General features: G+C 36.0%; 1 protein-coding gene across 1 annotated transcript; it reads left to right on the top strand.

The window, feature by feature from the left end:
* The first annotated feature begins 1,265 nt into the window (after positions 1-1,265).
* LOC110446529 lies at positions 1,266-15,296 on the top strand. The gene is made up of 2 exons (XM_021491722.1): positions 1,266-1,319; positions 12,541-15,296. The coding sequence occupies exon 2, from the start codon at positions 12,562-12,564 to the stop codon at positions 14,611-14,613; it is 2,052 nt and encodes a 683-aa protein (XP_021347397.1). The 5' UTR covers positions 1,266-1,319; positions 12,541-12,561; the 3' UTR covers positions 14,614-15,296.
* Positions 15,297-17,367: the final 2,071 nt, after the last annotated feature.

Here is a 17,367-nt window from a genome sequence, read left to right on the forward strand (position 1 = left end):
CACTCTTTGATCATGCCAAATGATACATTGTTATGTCCGCATTGAGCGAAACTCGCGGGACGGTGCTATACATCAAAATATTACTCCATATTATTTGAAACAATCGATTTCATTTTCGTTCGTGTGTGTTAGTCTGAATTCGCAGTCCAGAAAAACAGCAATATTATAACTTAATAGACAACGTATACTTGTGATACTGTATTTAGTTCACTAGAAACCGCGTCATGTTTTACTATTAGAAAAGTTTGTTAAAATTAGGTTACTATTTTAATTACTTTTCAACCTTGTTTTTAATTGTACCATAAGACGTCGTTATACTGCCACCTGTTAACTGTTGTGTTTATGGCATTATAACAACACGCCGGGGATTGGGGACCAGTAACGAAATAGTTCGGGAAAAAAATATATTGCCTTTAAATGTGATGATGGATACGGTTTGACCGCAGCTTGAAACAGTACTATAAACTTTTAAACAATACGTCGTTACATTGTCATCTGTTCACTTTTGAGTTTTTTGCGTTTAAGCGAACCTGGATAGACCTCTTACAAAAACGTTACAAAATGTGTGGTCATTTCAGCCATTGTATTCCAGCGCTCAGGTACATGTAATTGCATACTAGCCTTGTTTGCCCTTAGGACGCATTATTCATCGACACACGTCACTAACGTTAACGTTATGAGACGATCTGGAACTTTTCCCCCAGACAATGGGTAAACGATAAGGGGTACAAATTAAAAGGGAGGGGTAGAGTGTAGAGATCAGGGGAGCCCAGCATAAGGTACATTAACTAACTTATACTAGAGACGTATACTATTACTAAGGTACAATACATACAGGTATAGAGAGTGTAGGCCTATAGTACTATCAAATACAAAATACAACAACACAAACAAAGGTCCACGTTCAAGTCCGCTTCCACAAATTGTAGGAAAACTCGTTTGCAATTTCGTCATATCGGAAAAACGGAAACAATTGGTCATATAAACATAAGTACGTATACGCTGTGTGTGTATAAAACAACCAGATATCAACAGGCACGTCATAATAAAGGCAGCGTGTACGGAGATAGTATGTTAAACATATGCCTTTCCAGAACACTAAACTCTTAGCTGATCGAATACGGTGTTAAATTCTAATTTGAGATGACGTAATAGTTCGGAAAACGCTGTGATGAACTAGCTTGTCGTAGAAATAGCATCCTGGCAACATCAACAATTATGAGAACAGTTAACTTCTTCATCTCTGGATAGGTGTATTCCTAATTCTCCCGACATCCCACACCAAAACCAAGGAGATTCCTTCGATGAGAAAACTTCTGGTAAGATTTAAACATATGTTAATTATATATTATGTATTCAGTGGGTCGGCACGATTTATCACCCCTGAACGATTTAGCAACAGGGTGATCAACCGTGCAAAGTTTAATGCGGCGCACCTGTACGATATACCAACAGGGGGATCAACCGTGAAAAGTTTAATGCGGCGCACCTGTACGATATACCAAAGGGAGATCAACCGTGCTAAGTTTGCTGCGGTGCACCTGTACGATATACCAACAGGCTGATCAACCGTGCAAAGTTTGCTGCGGTGCACCTGTACGATATATCAACAGGGTGATCAACTGTGCAAAGTTTGCTACGGAGCACCTGTACGATATACCAACAGGGTGATCAACCATGCTAAGTTTGCTGCGGCGCACCTGTACGATATACCAACAGGGTGATAAATCGTGCTAAATTTGCTGCGGCGCACCTGTACGATATACAAACAGGGTGATCAACCGTGCAAAGTTTGCTTCGGTGCACCTGTACGATATACCAACAGGCCGATCAACCGTGCAAAGTTTGCTGCGGTGCACCTGTACGTTATACCAACAGGGTGATCAACCGTGCTAAGTTTGCTGCGGCGCACCTGTACGATATAACAACAGGCTAATCAACCGTGCAAAGTTTGCTGCGGTGCACCTGTACGATATACCAACAGGCTGATCAACCGTGCTATGTTTGCTGCGGCGCACCTGTACGATATACCAACAGGCTGATCATTCGTGCTAAGTTTGCTGAGTTCACAACACAATTTCACACCTGGGGGTGAACTTCTGTTCCGGTTAGACATACTGGTTGTCACCTACCAAAACTGATTATCAGTCCTAGATGTTATGGTATATAAATGTATTGGCTTATGTATACATTTCCTGCATACATGTAGTTAGCTTACAGATTCCAAGCAAAATATTCATATAGCCTGCTTTTATATCCTATACTACCAGTCCAAAAAATAATGCCTTTGTTTCGTTTTTATTGTTGGTAAATATTTGGAACGAGTCTGGGGTTGTGTTTTTTAAGTCCCCCATGCGAGATAAAGAGACTTGTTATTTTGTTTTCGTTTTTGATTTGCCAGACTTTCCCGACGTATTTCACAAAGCTACTGTGCAGAAACTAATTAAACTGTACAGGTGTATTGAGAAACAAGCTTGGAATTGCATTCGATATCTTCCCTTCCAAACAGATATAAGCATGGTTGCAATAGCTTCTGATTTGCTTAAACATATTGAGCTATAACCTCTGTTCTATTTTGTGGTTTCAATCAAAGTTGGTTAATGGGATGTTTCTATGGCATTCTTGAAAATTAGAAACACAAAATCAATATCTTTCGAAAAATCACCTGTTTCTTACAGGACAAAATGACCGCCTTAGATTTTGTTCTAATTGATATTAGATGTTGTACGAGTTCGTTATTTTTTTTTAATATAATTACAGCACACATATACAGACCACGCAGGCATACACACCATGTCCGCGCGCGAACACACTCTCACACGTATTCACACGCAATACGGTTGAACTAAAAGGTTTGGGACAAAGTGCGTTCACCAACAAAGAATAAACGAACAGGCTTCATTTAGTGTTGGTGCTTTTCTTAATGATGTACTCCTATGATAGGTCAAAACATTGTCAACATGTTTCTTCTTATACGCATTTTTGAAAAAGGAGTAAATGGCATAGTAGATCATACGAAAAGAATTCTATGGCCAACCAAGATTGATCAAAGAGACTATCCTTTTAATTCTAGTTCTTGTTTTCTTAATTCGCAGAATTGATTTGGGTCGAATTCAACAGAATGCATTCGACACATACGTAACGTTATCAGACACTAACAAGACACAAAATTGAATTGCCCTGGTTTCATGTACATATATATATATATATATAGCGATAAATATTTTTAAATGTCCATGTGATGGTAAAAATATAAGTCAATCAAAACATGAATTGTCAATTTCAATATATTTTAATGCCAAAAAACAAAAGGATTTGGCAGCAGGCATAGCCTATTTAAGCCCTCTCCAAACACAATAACAAACAGTGGTACAAGCATAGACATAGATATTAGAACACATACAAACACATATAAACAAGTTGATATTTTCAAAACAAAATAATCAAATTGAGAGAAACAACTACTAAATCCAATTTTTATTAAAATTGAATCTAATGGTTTAAACTCTAACCTTTTAAGAGAAAAGAAAAATATTTTGTTGATGGAACTGCATGTAAAAACATTTGATGGGATTAAATTACCGCACCCAACAGATACAGGCCAAAAAGTCCACTGTATAACACACGGTCATCCACTGATGAGTTTGGAAATTCAATCTCGCCAAATAGTTTAATTTATGCATAGTAAACACAGGTTAGCTACATAATCAACATGCTGTAACGCTTTATGTTCTTATTAAATGTAGTTGTTTCCGAACTTTTTTACAAACATTACATATACTCTGTCATAACAATCCAAATAGAAAGGGTACGGGGATAACTCCAATTTAGTTTGCGAAATATTTACTTTTCAACTAATATTCATTCATTTTCTGTTCATGTTTTGCATATTAACAATTAAATAAATCATCTATATTTGTTGACAACTCATCCTACATATTCTTCTTAGGTGCTGCTTCTCCCTCGCTTGCACTCACCAGTCCAACTCTGAACAGTTGAATATGAAGGGCAATCATCACCATGAATATTGTTCATGTCATCATGAATTTCCTTGGGTGGCATGACTTTCATAAGAAAATATTTATTACTGATCGCTTCTCTTATTTCTCGATTTTACAGAAATTATACCACCTATTAAGAACAAAACCATCTCTCTCTTTACCCTTCGCAGGGATTCCAAACGTTACCAGCCAGTTGCAACTAATAAATGTAGTAGTTCAAAATTCTCACTATGGCTAACATCTTTGGGAAATAAAAACGTGCTACGCCAGAAACTTTTTGATTTGCCCTCGTAAATATATATACGTTTAGCCCCAGGCATTGGGTTGGATATTGATATGAATGGGAAATGGGATCTTCTGTACTTCGTTTCACCTGGTAGATTAATGCATTTCTACACTTTCCAAGATCCACTGATCACTTACAGTGTCAGAGAGATGTTCCGAGTGAGGTGTTTAATATTATATGCCGAAAAAAACTGAGGTGTTCCGATCAATATTGATGACCGGTACATACAAAACTGACACTGGTGATCATGCTGTGTTGTGCATGTGTAAATGAAGGTATATTGGGTACAGAAGATGATTTGTTTATCGCACAAAATACATATAAGAGGCAAGATGCTGCCCTTAGAAATATACTTTACATTGGGCATAGGTTAAATAGTTCATATAGTTACCTTAAATATATTAACCAATCTATGGTTTATAGATAATCAACGTTAGTTAACACCAATTAACAAATTACATTTTTCAAAGAGAATGGCGTTCTATGACAATAACTCGGGGTTACAACTTCATCACACAGTGGAAATAATTATAAACAGTCTCCAAAGATTACATTGTAGCCTCTTCTGAAGCCAGTTGGTGCGCTCCGACGATTATACTATACCGATTGACACATCATCACGCTGTTTTCGAAAATATACTAAAATAATAAATTACATGAACAATCGAGGTCAAGTGGGATCATTGATGATACTATACAATTTTCAAGTATGTGGTCACTCCATTGTGTATAGGCTAACAAATACTTCCCGCTCGTACTTATCGGTGGATTTTACCAACACTTATTTAATATTATAAACCGTCACGAGCTTGTAAACACTCACTGCCATATCAGTACTAATCGTCTCCCACCCATGTTTAATCAATATTGATTGTCCTGAAATCGACATTTAGCATTTATCATCGCGCTAGCCTTAGTGACATCATAAATATACATATAAATGACCATCGTCCTTGTCTCATGTAATTGGATAATATCCTCATAAATCAATCACGTATATAACATATACTTCATCATACACCTTAATTCACTGGCAGGCGCAAAACATGCCGTATACGTTATACTAGTTATAAAGAACTGCTAATGATTCAGTTAAATAACCAATCAATACTTGGTTCCTGATCGTACAGTTTTCATCAAACTTTATAAGATATGATCAATATTTTTCGCAACTATTAAATCTTGCGCAAAATTTCAAAATTATAAAATTTGAAATTCAAATGTGTGATAAAAGTGTTACTTAAGTTGTCCAGATTCTTAATCCTTACGAAATTTCCATTAAACAATAAAGTTTACGAAATTTCTATTACAAAACAAGGCAAAGTATTGCAGGGCAATCCATTGTCCCCGACGGTTATGAGTTCTTTATTTCCCGAGATGTACACCTATCTCAGGACTGATTCACACTGACATACTTCTTGTACAGTGTACTCCACCAGTCAGGATATACTTGCATAGCAAATCTGGTTACTAAGGGTGAAATAGTATAGAACATATGCAGGGACATTTAAAAAGTCAAGGTCAACCATTGGTCAATGTGACCTACTTTTTATACTTGCATTGACACTCCACGATCCCAGGATATATTGCTACACCAGTTCTGGTGATTCCATGTGAAAAAGTATAGAAAATATGCCTCAGACAATTTTTTTCAACGGATAAGACAAAGGTTAAACCATAGGTCACAGTGATGTATTTATTGTACAATCCGCCAGGCAAGGATGCATTTGCGTACCAATCTGGTTACTCCGTGTGAAATGGACTATAAAGCATGCGTCGGACACGTTTAGGACAGATTGCAAACCGATTGTCCCATCTTGGAATATGTAGGAGACTACTGAACGAAATGTCATTTCATTAATAATACAATCCACACATCCTGCGATATGATATCCCTCGACACACGTCCTCAATATGACATCCCATTCGTTGATTCGCTGTTCCAAAATATTTGATTTTCACAATGTTAGAATTAAAAGAACCGTGTCGTAGATTAATAACAGCAATGCCTGTGTTCATGTTATTGATGCGTTTCAGGTTTCACAATATTGTATTAACAATACATATATAACACATACAAGTATCTATGCATGCACTACAGCATTGTTAAAAGAATCAGACAACAGGCTAAGCCTATATCTGTCTTCTTCTATATATATTTCCGGTTAGGCCTGACAAAAAGATGTTATGTTGCCCCTTTCAGTTCTAAAAAAGGGTAATCATTCATTTCATAGGACGTTAAACAAAATTATACCAATTCAACCATTATTTCCTATAATACATTTCTTTACCAAGAGAAAAAATACTGAAAATGTTGTTCAATTTTAATATAAGAATAGTTGAAAAAAAAAATGAAAATTAAATTAAATTTAAGACACAAAAAAGGGGGAAAAATCATTCAAGTGTGGTTCGTCGATGATAAAGCGGAAACACAACATTGTTTCGCAAGGCCTTATGAATGAAAAATGTAGATAAATAACTAGTACGGGTAAATAACTAGTACAGGTAAGTAACTAGTACAGGTAAATAACTAGTACAGGTAAACAAGTGAATAACTAGTACAGAACTCACTTACACTTCCATACACACACTCATACCAGCTTGCAAGCTGTAATGTATACTGTATAAGGATAAGAAACTTGCTAGAAATAGTAATACATATATTTACTACAAATTAGTAGGTACCTTTGGTAGTTATCATGTATATGTAGAGAATCGCTTTAAGGATTTGATATATGTGTCAATATGATTAAGAATGTTATTATTTATGCATTAAGAATACCACATAGTAAGCAGTAAAGATGTATATACCCTAACAAGTTATAAATAGAGGTAATATGAGATATAGAGGACATTGAAAGAACAATGCACTTTATCCTTTCTTGGTACACCACATACACAGGAAGAACATCAACCAGATGATTTTTTTATTTATTATAGTTTAGATCATTTTTTAAAAAAAAGTTGCCATAAAATAATATTGAGTTTCCTCGGAACAAAGTTAATGATTTTTTCTTGTACAGTAGTATCAATAGTTTTTTTAGTTTATGTTTGAAGGAAGGAATTTAGATAGAGTCGCTTACTTTAGTTTCAAAATCATTTCTACGATTTATGAGAAGATTATTGTTAGAGTATATAAAATACCGCCACCTTGTTGTGACCGTCTCTGTCTACGATATAAGTTTGGATGTGAATTACTTTGTACGTCAGTGTCAGATATATCAGACTTCAGGTGAGATTCAGTTAGACATAGCATATCATTATCAGACAATTCTGTATCAATTAGATCGATTTTGTTCCGAAGAGATCTAAATTTCAAGTGTATTATTGATAGATCATTGGAGTAGTGTCTTAGAGCATAATTGTTTGAAGATGAACCTTGGTTGGTATGTATATTTCCTGACCTAATAAGTAGTATTTTAATTATAATAAGACAAACACAGTATCTATAGCTAAAATCAATGAATATAGTGATTTCATATTTGCATTACTGGAACAGACAAAGAAAGTTATATAGTATTTATTACATTCACACACATTCATAATTACACACAATAACTCACTTATAGTACGGAACTACACTCAAAACAGTAGTTACATATAATACAAGGCAAGGGACAGATAGATGGTCCCATCCGTGTATACACTAAATTAAGAAAAACTATTTCATACATTTCGATGTAGGCCGCTAATCAAGTTTTTATGAAATAATTTTAATAAACATTGATTGGGTAGGAGAAGGTAATGACCTCCAGTAATAATGTTGAATAAAGGGAGGTAATGACCTCCAGTAATAATGTTGAATAAATTTTACTGTATAATACTTTAACTGTATAATAAGGCATCTTCTGCGAATTCCTCAAAATTGTATTGATAAATGTATATGCTAATTGTATTGATTGTATAAGTTATATATCTGTGCACTGTAAAGCGCTTTAGAGTGGCTTATTCTAGCTAGATAGGGCGCTATATCAAATGTTGTATATCTATTAATTTTATGTATTTTAGAAATATATTGAATAGAAATCAGATATAAAAAGGAAAAGAAGAAGCCATAGTTACTTTTATTTCGTACATGGAAAGTCATGCGTATTCAACTCCACACTGACACTAGCGAATAATGTGAAAGGGGTGATGTGATCGGGAGGAAGGATGATCGGGGTTGGGTACAGAGTCACTTTACCATAAATGACGGTCAAAATGCCCTACTTCAAAGGGTATTGATGTTAAGTGTACATTTTAGTCCGTTTACCAGAAAGTCATATTTAGTCAAATCCTCAATGACACTGTCTTGTCAGACAGTATGTATTCAATATAAACTTCGTGTCCTATTGAATTTAACATATCACATGACGGGGAAATTAACATCGTGTAGATCTCTCGCACTAGCATTTCCCTTAATCGGAGCCTCTCCAGAATAATGTGTAAGAGCAACAAGAACCGAGTTCCGAGTGACTGAAGTTGACAACAACAAGGTGCATCGACCTGCTCGTCTTTACTAAAGTTCAATTGCCGTATTGCGGCATGATGAACATGTATTGCCCTTGTTGTATTAACACGTGATTCTTTGTTTATCTGAGTGTAAGCTTCGACCTTCTGAAGCAAAATTAATCTCGGAAAAACAAAGAGCAGTATGTAAAATGTTCAATTAGCAATCATCAAATGCTGAGTTGGCAAAAAGAGCTCGGTAGGATATAGATGACAGTAAGTAAGTGAGAGATTACTCTTGTGTTAGCGACACTGCCCTGTTGTTAACTGAAAAAAAAGACTCATAATGATTTGGGATATATTTTCAACTGTGGTTATTTTAATATAAATCAAATATCATTTCCACATTTTCATATTTGAGTGGTCTCGTCCAAATTTCCGGAACGAGAGTCAAACGTTAAAGCTGTACCGTTTGTTTACTTTTCGGTTACGTTCGTATTACTACTTCCTTTTGATCCATGGTGTTATGAGCCGGGACGTTAATAGTGGCATTGCAGTGAAATATGAAAAGTACGAGGGAAATTATGTAACTACTGCAGTTGTCAATTGTATTTGGGCCTATAAAAACATATCATTACTCAGACAAGAGGATTATCGACGGGTATGTGACAGGATATGTTAAACACTGTTCATAGTAGAACGGTAAGACCTTAACTCGTTAACCTGGTTCCGACCACAGAGCTTATTATGCACTGGTATCAATTCCAAATATTGTGTATAATTTGATTTGCTAAAAGGTTCATTACGGATTTAATCACCTGTTAAAGTTTATTTTGAGATGGTCAATACTTTTGAGGAACGCAGTGATAGAGTAACACACAGCGCAAAAAGCATCATGGCAGCAGTAATAGAGTAACACAAAGCGCAAATAGCATCATGGCAGCAGTGATAGAGTAACACACAGCACAAATAGCATCATGGCAGCAGTAATAGAGTAACACACAACGCAAATAGCATCATGACAGCAGTGATAGAGTAACACACAGCACAAATAGCATCATGGCAGCAGTAATAGAGTAACACACAACGCAAATAGCATCATGGCAGCAGTGATAGAGTAACACACAGCACAAATAGCATCATGGCAGCAGTAATAGAGTAACACACAACGCAAATAGCATCATGACAGCAGTGATAGAGTAACACACAACACAAATAGCATCATGGCAGCAGTAATAGAGTAACACACAACGCAAATAGCATCATGGCAGCAGTGATAGAGTAACACACAGCACAAATAGCATCATGGCAGCAGTAATAGAGTAACACACAACGCAAATAGCATCATGGCAGCAGTGATAGAGTAACACACAACGCAAATAGCATCATGGCAGCAGTAATAGAGTAACACACAGCACAAATAGCATCATGGCAGCAGAAATAGAGTAACACACAGCGCAAAAAGCATCATGGCAGCAGTGATAGAGTAACACACAGCACAAATAGCATCATGACAGCAGCAATAGAGTAACACACAACGCAAATAGCATCATGACAGCAGTAATAGAGTAACACACAGCACAAATAGCATCATGACAGCAGCAAGAGAGTAACACACAACGCAAATAGCATCATGACAGCAGTAATAGAGAAACACACAGCACAAATAGCATCATGGCAGCAGTGATAGAGTAACACACAACGCAAATAGCATCATGGCGGCAGTGATAGAGTAACGCACAGCACAAATAGCATCATGGCAGCAGTAATAGAGTAACACACAGCACAAATAGCATCATGGCAGCAGTAATAGAGTAACACACAACGCAAATAGCATCATGACAGCAGTGATAGAGTAACACACAACGCAAATAGCATCATGGCAGCAGTAATAGAGTAACACACAACACAAATAGCATCATGGCAGCAGAAATAGAGTAACACACAGCACAAATAGCATCATGGCAGCAGTAATAGAGTAACACACAACGCCAATAGCATCATGACAGCAGTGATAGAGTAACACACAACGCAAATAGCATCATGGCAGCAGTAATAGCGTAACACACAGCACAAATAGCATCATTGCAGCAGTAATAGAGTATCACACAACGCAAATAGCATCATGACAGCAGTAATAGATTAACACACAACGCCAATAGCATCATGACAGCAGTGATAGAGGAACACACAGCACAAATAGCATCATGACAGCAGTAATAGAGTAACACTCAACGCCAATAGCATCATGACAGCAGTGATAGAGGAACACACAGCACAAATAGCATCATGACAGCAGTTAGAGAGTAACACACAGCGCAAATAGCATCATGACAGCATCAACAGTGACGGGATGAGATGGCAGCAGTAATAGAGTAACACACAACGCAAATAGCATCATGACAGCATCAACAGTGACGGGATGAGTTTACTACTTTGCTTTCTGTGTTTCTCAAGGTGTATTGCAAACTGTTAATTTACAATTTAAACCTATCGTAGTGACCTTGGTTGTCATGTAAGATTTAGACATAATTATGGATGTTGTGCTTCAGGTGGTGATATAATGTTAGACTCTCCTGTTCCGTCCTACGTAAGCTCTTTGATGACTGTATGGGGACGATTGTATTATTAAAAAAAAATAGGGGGAGGGGGAGGTCAATTACTTAACATTACAAAGCGTTTAACCTTTTACTCTTTTCGATGTTTCAATAGCGGTTAGATATGTTCTTTGTTTTTAGGCTCATTTAGCCACTTTGCGCTTTTTCAAATCAATTTTACAGAATGAACGCGACCTTAATACATGGTATTTCCCCCGAATCTGATTGTTGTGGAGGGGTTTGACATACTTTCAAAATCAAAACTTCCATTGCATTACGCTTCAAATGATCTCAAGGTCTGATCTTATTATAGTGTCAATTATTATTTTTTAAATGCTTCTAAAGGAGTCTTTTTATTATCAAAAACGTACGAATGTATCAAAGGCACAATATAGTGAAGTAAGTTTCTTTCCAATCTTGTCACAAAATTCTTCAAACCAATACAGTTTGTTTGCGCTTTCGTATATACTCCCTGCGAACAATTTCTGTCGAGAATTGCCAAGAGGCAATGTTTTATTTGTGTTTTAATTCAGTAATTCCGTCTTTGCGTATTTCAGAGTTGTCTTCTCTTGTGAGCAGGTATTGATTGTTACGTCATTGGTTTGTGTGAGAAAATGACGTTGTTTTCTCAAAAATTGATGAAGTTACTCCCACAAACCAATAACGTAACAATCAATACCTGCTCTCAAGAGAAGATAACTCTGCAATACGCAAAGACGGAATAAAGAAATCCTGAACTGTACAACTGTCCTTTTAAGCGACAGTTGACGGTACATTTCTGTCAAGTACAAGTACAGTGCAGCGTCGTCGGTCGACAGCCTGGTATAGTTAATGTTTACTTCTCACTGAAAGGCCTGAATATTGCGCTTTTTTGATATTCTTTTTTTCACCAGCTTTACCAAAAGGTGAAACTAACCACACTTGACGTTGGCTTCATGTCATGTCATGATCAACCACGTAAACTTTCATTAGGATATATATTGTTTCAGTATCGACTCGATTCCCAGGTTGTCCTTTGACTAAATAGCCCTTTTAAGTGTAATATTTAATTACACATACTATCATTATGAAAGACAGTACGTTCGAAGAATTTATATTGTGGTTAAGTAAGCTTTTGTCCAGGGTAGCTGTCAAAATTTGCAATTCTAACTAAAATGTATTATCAGTCAGAAGTAAAATATTCTCCTTTTTAATATGAGACAATATTTTTCCTATGTTATATTTACAGGATCTGTGACATATCGATGAAATGTCTGATCAGGGTGAGCTGTACGAGAAGTCCTGGATTCTATATAATATCCTAGACAGATATTTAGGGAGCCCTGAGGATGTGACTGGCAGAAGGAGTCTAGCAGTGTCGATGGATCAACTAGTGTCTCCTAGAGGAAGAACAATCGAAACCTTTTCCACGGGAAGTAAAGCAGAAGGATATATGTTTTGGTGGGCGGACAAGGACATAATGCATATTGACAAAAATGTTATAGTTATTTGTCCAGGTAAGGACATCAGTAATCAACGCAACAGCGCAAATAAATCAGTTGTCATGATGAGAGAGGCTTATTGCAGACCTGGATATGTAAACCTAGAACTACTTCAACTTGGACAGATGTGTTGTGTACCCTTTGCGGAATCCATTGTTCTTGTCGGGGATGCACTGTTCATATCAAGTGAAATACACAAACAAGCATGTCATAATTTATTCGATAGTACGTTAGAGCAAGATAACGAAATCCATGGTCCAGCAGTTACGACAAAGAAGAAACACAATAACTTTGTATATGAAGTCGATAAAGTTATGTCCCTCCCTTGTTATAATTGGCCAGATGAGGCTAAGGAGTGGGTGAGTAGACCACGCCTATATAACTGGCCAGATAAAGCTTTGAGAGATCAGATATTACAAGGTGGTTGTCATCTAGTCCCTGTAGGGGATAAAACGTCTGCTGCTGACCAATCCCTACAGTGGAGGATTTCTTTTGTAACTGCGGAAAGGAAACTTATGCATTCTCTGACTCATGTCCAGTTTTTAGTGTATGGACTTCTCAAGTACTTCCTCAAGCAGATATCTGGCATGTTGGAGCGAATATTAGGGGAAACAGATATTATATCTTCCTATATTATAAAAACAGTTGTATTACATGCAGTAGAAAGCACAACAAAATCGTTTTGGGAAGAAAAACATACATTTCTTTGTTTCATGTTTTGTTTGAAGATTTTGATCAATTGGGTGAAAGCAGGACATTGTCCAAATTATTTTATTCAGAACAACAATATGTTCCTTGGCAAAGTTTATGGTACAAATCAAAAGAAACTTCTTCGCTATCTCGCTGACCTCCATGATATGAACTGGAAATGTCTTTCAGTTGGAACATGCATACGACCATCAATAGGAGAGCGCATCCATAGTGTGATGAACGGAGAATGGGAAAAAGTACAACATGAACTAACACACACAGGTTTTGCAAAATACTTGAATATAGTCCTCGAGGCATTTACTTTAGGCCATACTAGACTTCCCGGGGGTTTGGAACTCCTTTCAGCATCAACGTCGGACATAGGTGAATTCATAGGTTACTTCCAAACAGTTCAAGCACTATCTCATACAGGGATGAAGACATTCAGTGAACACGTCACTGCTACAGGAAATAAAGAGAAGTACAGATCTCTCAGGAAATGCAAAAACCTACTGAGGCCGTTTGCAACAGTAAGTAAAAGTCCTGGACTACTAATACTGGCAACATTTTACTACCAAACTGGGAATTACATGAAAACACTGGAAGTGTGTGGACACGTGATCTCTGCATTCAAAGTTTATCTTTTCCGTCGTTCACGTAGAGATATGAACAGGTATGAGCAGCTCTATTGTGGACGTGGAAACAACTTACTTCACAAAAGCCAGGCCTTTGTGTCAGATATCACGTTCACGCAAGAAGAAACACATTTCTGTCCATCCCAGTTACATCCGGAGATTAAACAATGTCCTAGCGGTCCTGTATTTATCCCTCCACTCCCTTATGCCGTGTTCCTATCTTTCCTGTGCTACCATGGACTCGGAGACAGCAGGAGACGTGACACAGCCTTGAGACAACTTCGGGCCACAAAGTATGACGAGGAACAGGGAGGGAGTAAGAATTGGATAATCCAAAATCTCTTGGGGATCTGTTTTGAAATGGTTGGGGACACGCGCAGGGCTCTCATGGAATACAGAGAATCTGTTGGTGTTGTTGGTGATGGTCTTGGAAGAAATAAACGAATTTCAAACCCTGCAATGGAGCGAATAGAACGGTTACAACACTCACAATAAAGACAATCAGACGACAATTAATGTAATACTTGTACATCTAGCTAGGATTTAAGTTATACATCAAAACATTTCAGGCTTAATCAGTATTTTTGTGATGTTTAACTAGGCTTAACTATATCAGTATCATCGTATATACCAGCTTGATGGCAAGCTACTTAACATTTGTTTGGGGCACTGTCATAACGCTTAAGACTGGTGGAGTTAAACATTGGTTTGATAATTAGACAGGTTTTGTATTTCACGACAGTGATTCTTTGACTTGTGTTTTCCAGTAGGTTATTATCTTTTAATTCAAGGAAAACATATTGATTTCAGAAATTTATTTTAACCGTAGTAATGCATTTCTATGGACAATTTCAAGTTGAGAAGCGTTGATGAATCTCTTGCCTTTTTAAGTAGGAGAGCTGGATGACCCGGAAATTCCATATCACGTGACACATTTAATATGTCGTATTAATATGCATATACAATGAGCGTACATTTTTACAATGAACATATCTGCAAAAAACCGTAGAGATACAATGAACATCCATTTACATGGTTCAAACATGTAAAATGAGCATTCATAACAATGAACATGCATTACCAATAAATTGAACATATTTGATTAATACGCGCCCATGTACACATTATATTCAAGCACAATGAGCAGATATAAAGAATGAGATAGCATGTATACTGAGCATACAGGTACAATGAGTATACCTATACAATTAGCATATATGTACAGTGAGCATGCATGTACAATGAACATACATGTACAATGGATATTCATGTACAAAGGATATACAGGTACAATGAACAAACATGTACAATGAACAAAAATGTACAATGAGCTTATATGTACAACGAGAAACATGTACAATGAGCACAGATGTACAACGAGAAACATGTACAATGAGCACAGGTGTACAACGAGAAACATGTACAATGAGTACAGATGTACAACGAGAAACATGTACAATGAGCACAGATGTACAACGAGAAACATGTACAATGAGCATACATTTATAATTATCATACATGTACAGTGAGCATTCATGTACTATTTATATATATGTACAATGAGCATACACGTACAATGAACATACATGTACAATGATCATGCAGGTACAAGTAGCATACATGAACAATAAGCTTACATATACTTATCCTACATGTACAATCGGCATATATGTACAACGATCATACATTTCCAATTATTATACATGTAAAATCATCATACATGTACAATGACCATACATGTACAATGATCAAGCAGGTACAAGTAGCATACATGAACAATAAGCTTACATATACTTATCCTACATGTACAGTGAGCATACATGTACTATTTATATATAGGTAACAATGAGCATACATGTACAACGATCATACATGTAAAATAAACTTACATATACTTATCCTCCATGTGCAATGAGCATATATGTACAACGATCATACATGTAAAATGAACATACATGTACACATGTACAATGAGCATATATGTACGCTGAGAATTAACATTCGTTAAATTTATAATACATGTACAATGAGCATATATGTACAACGCTCATACATGTAAAATGAACATACATGTACACATGTACAATGAGCATACATTTATAATTATCATACATGTACAATGAGCATACTTGTCCAACGATCATATATGTACAATGAACATACAAGTACAACGATTATGCATCTACAATGAACATACATGCAAAATAAGCTTACATATACTTATCATACATGTACAATTATCATACATGTACAATGAACATAAATGTATAACGAACATACAAGTACAATGAACATACATGTACAATAAGCTTACATATACTTATCCTACATGTACAATGATGATATATGTACACTGAGAATTAACATTCGTTAAAGTTATAATACATGTACAATGAGCATACTTGTACAACGATCATATATGTACAATGAACATACATGTACAATGAACATCCATGTACAATGATCATGCATGTACAAGTAACATACATGTACCATAGGCTTACATATACTTATCCTACATGTACAATGATCATATATGTACAACGATCATACATGTAAAATGAACATACATGTACAATGAACATACATGTACAATAAGCTTACATATACTTATCATACATGTACAATGAGCATATATGTACACTGATAATCAACAATCGTTTAAGTTATCATACATGTACAATGAACATACATGCACAACTATCATACATGTACAGTGAACATCATGTACTATTTATATATATATGTACAATGAGCATACACGCACAATGAACATACATGTACATTGATCATGCATGTACTTATCCTACATGTACAATGAACATATATGTACAACGATCATACATGTACAATGAACAGACATGTACAATTCAATTATCATATATGTAAAATTATCATACATGTACAGTGAGCATGCATGTACTATTTATATATATGTACAATGAGCATACATGTACAACGATCATACATGTAAAATGAACATACATGTACTAGTAACATACATGTACAATATGCTTACATATACTTATCCTACATGACAATGAGCATATATGTACACTGAGAATAAACATTCGTTAAGGTTATCATACATGTACAATGAACATACATGTACAAGTATCATACATTTAAAATAATCTTCCATGTAGAGTAAGCATACATGTACTATTTATATATATGTACAATGAGCATACACGTGCAATGAACATACATGTACAATTAACAAGCAGGTACAAGTAACATACATGAACA

The sequence above is a fragment of the Mizuhopecten yessoensis genome, unplaced genomic scaffold (assembly GCF_002113885.1).
Source record: "Mizuhopecten yessoensis strain PY_sf001 unplaced genomic scaffold, ASM211388v2 scaffold2763, whole genome shotgun sequence".
In the NCBI taxonomy this organism is placed as follows: Eukaryota; Metazoa; Mollusca; class Bivalvia; order Pectinida; family Pectinidae; genus Mizuhopecten; species Mizuhopecten yessoensis.

Excerpts from the sequence above, each read along its gene's own strand:
- LOC110446529 (XM_021491722.1), top strand. The coding sequence starts at position 12,562 with ATGTCTGATCAGGGTGAGCTGTACGAGAAGTCCTGGATTCTATATAAT.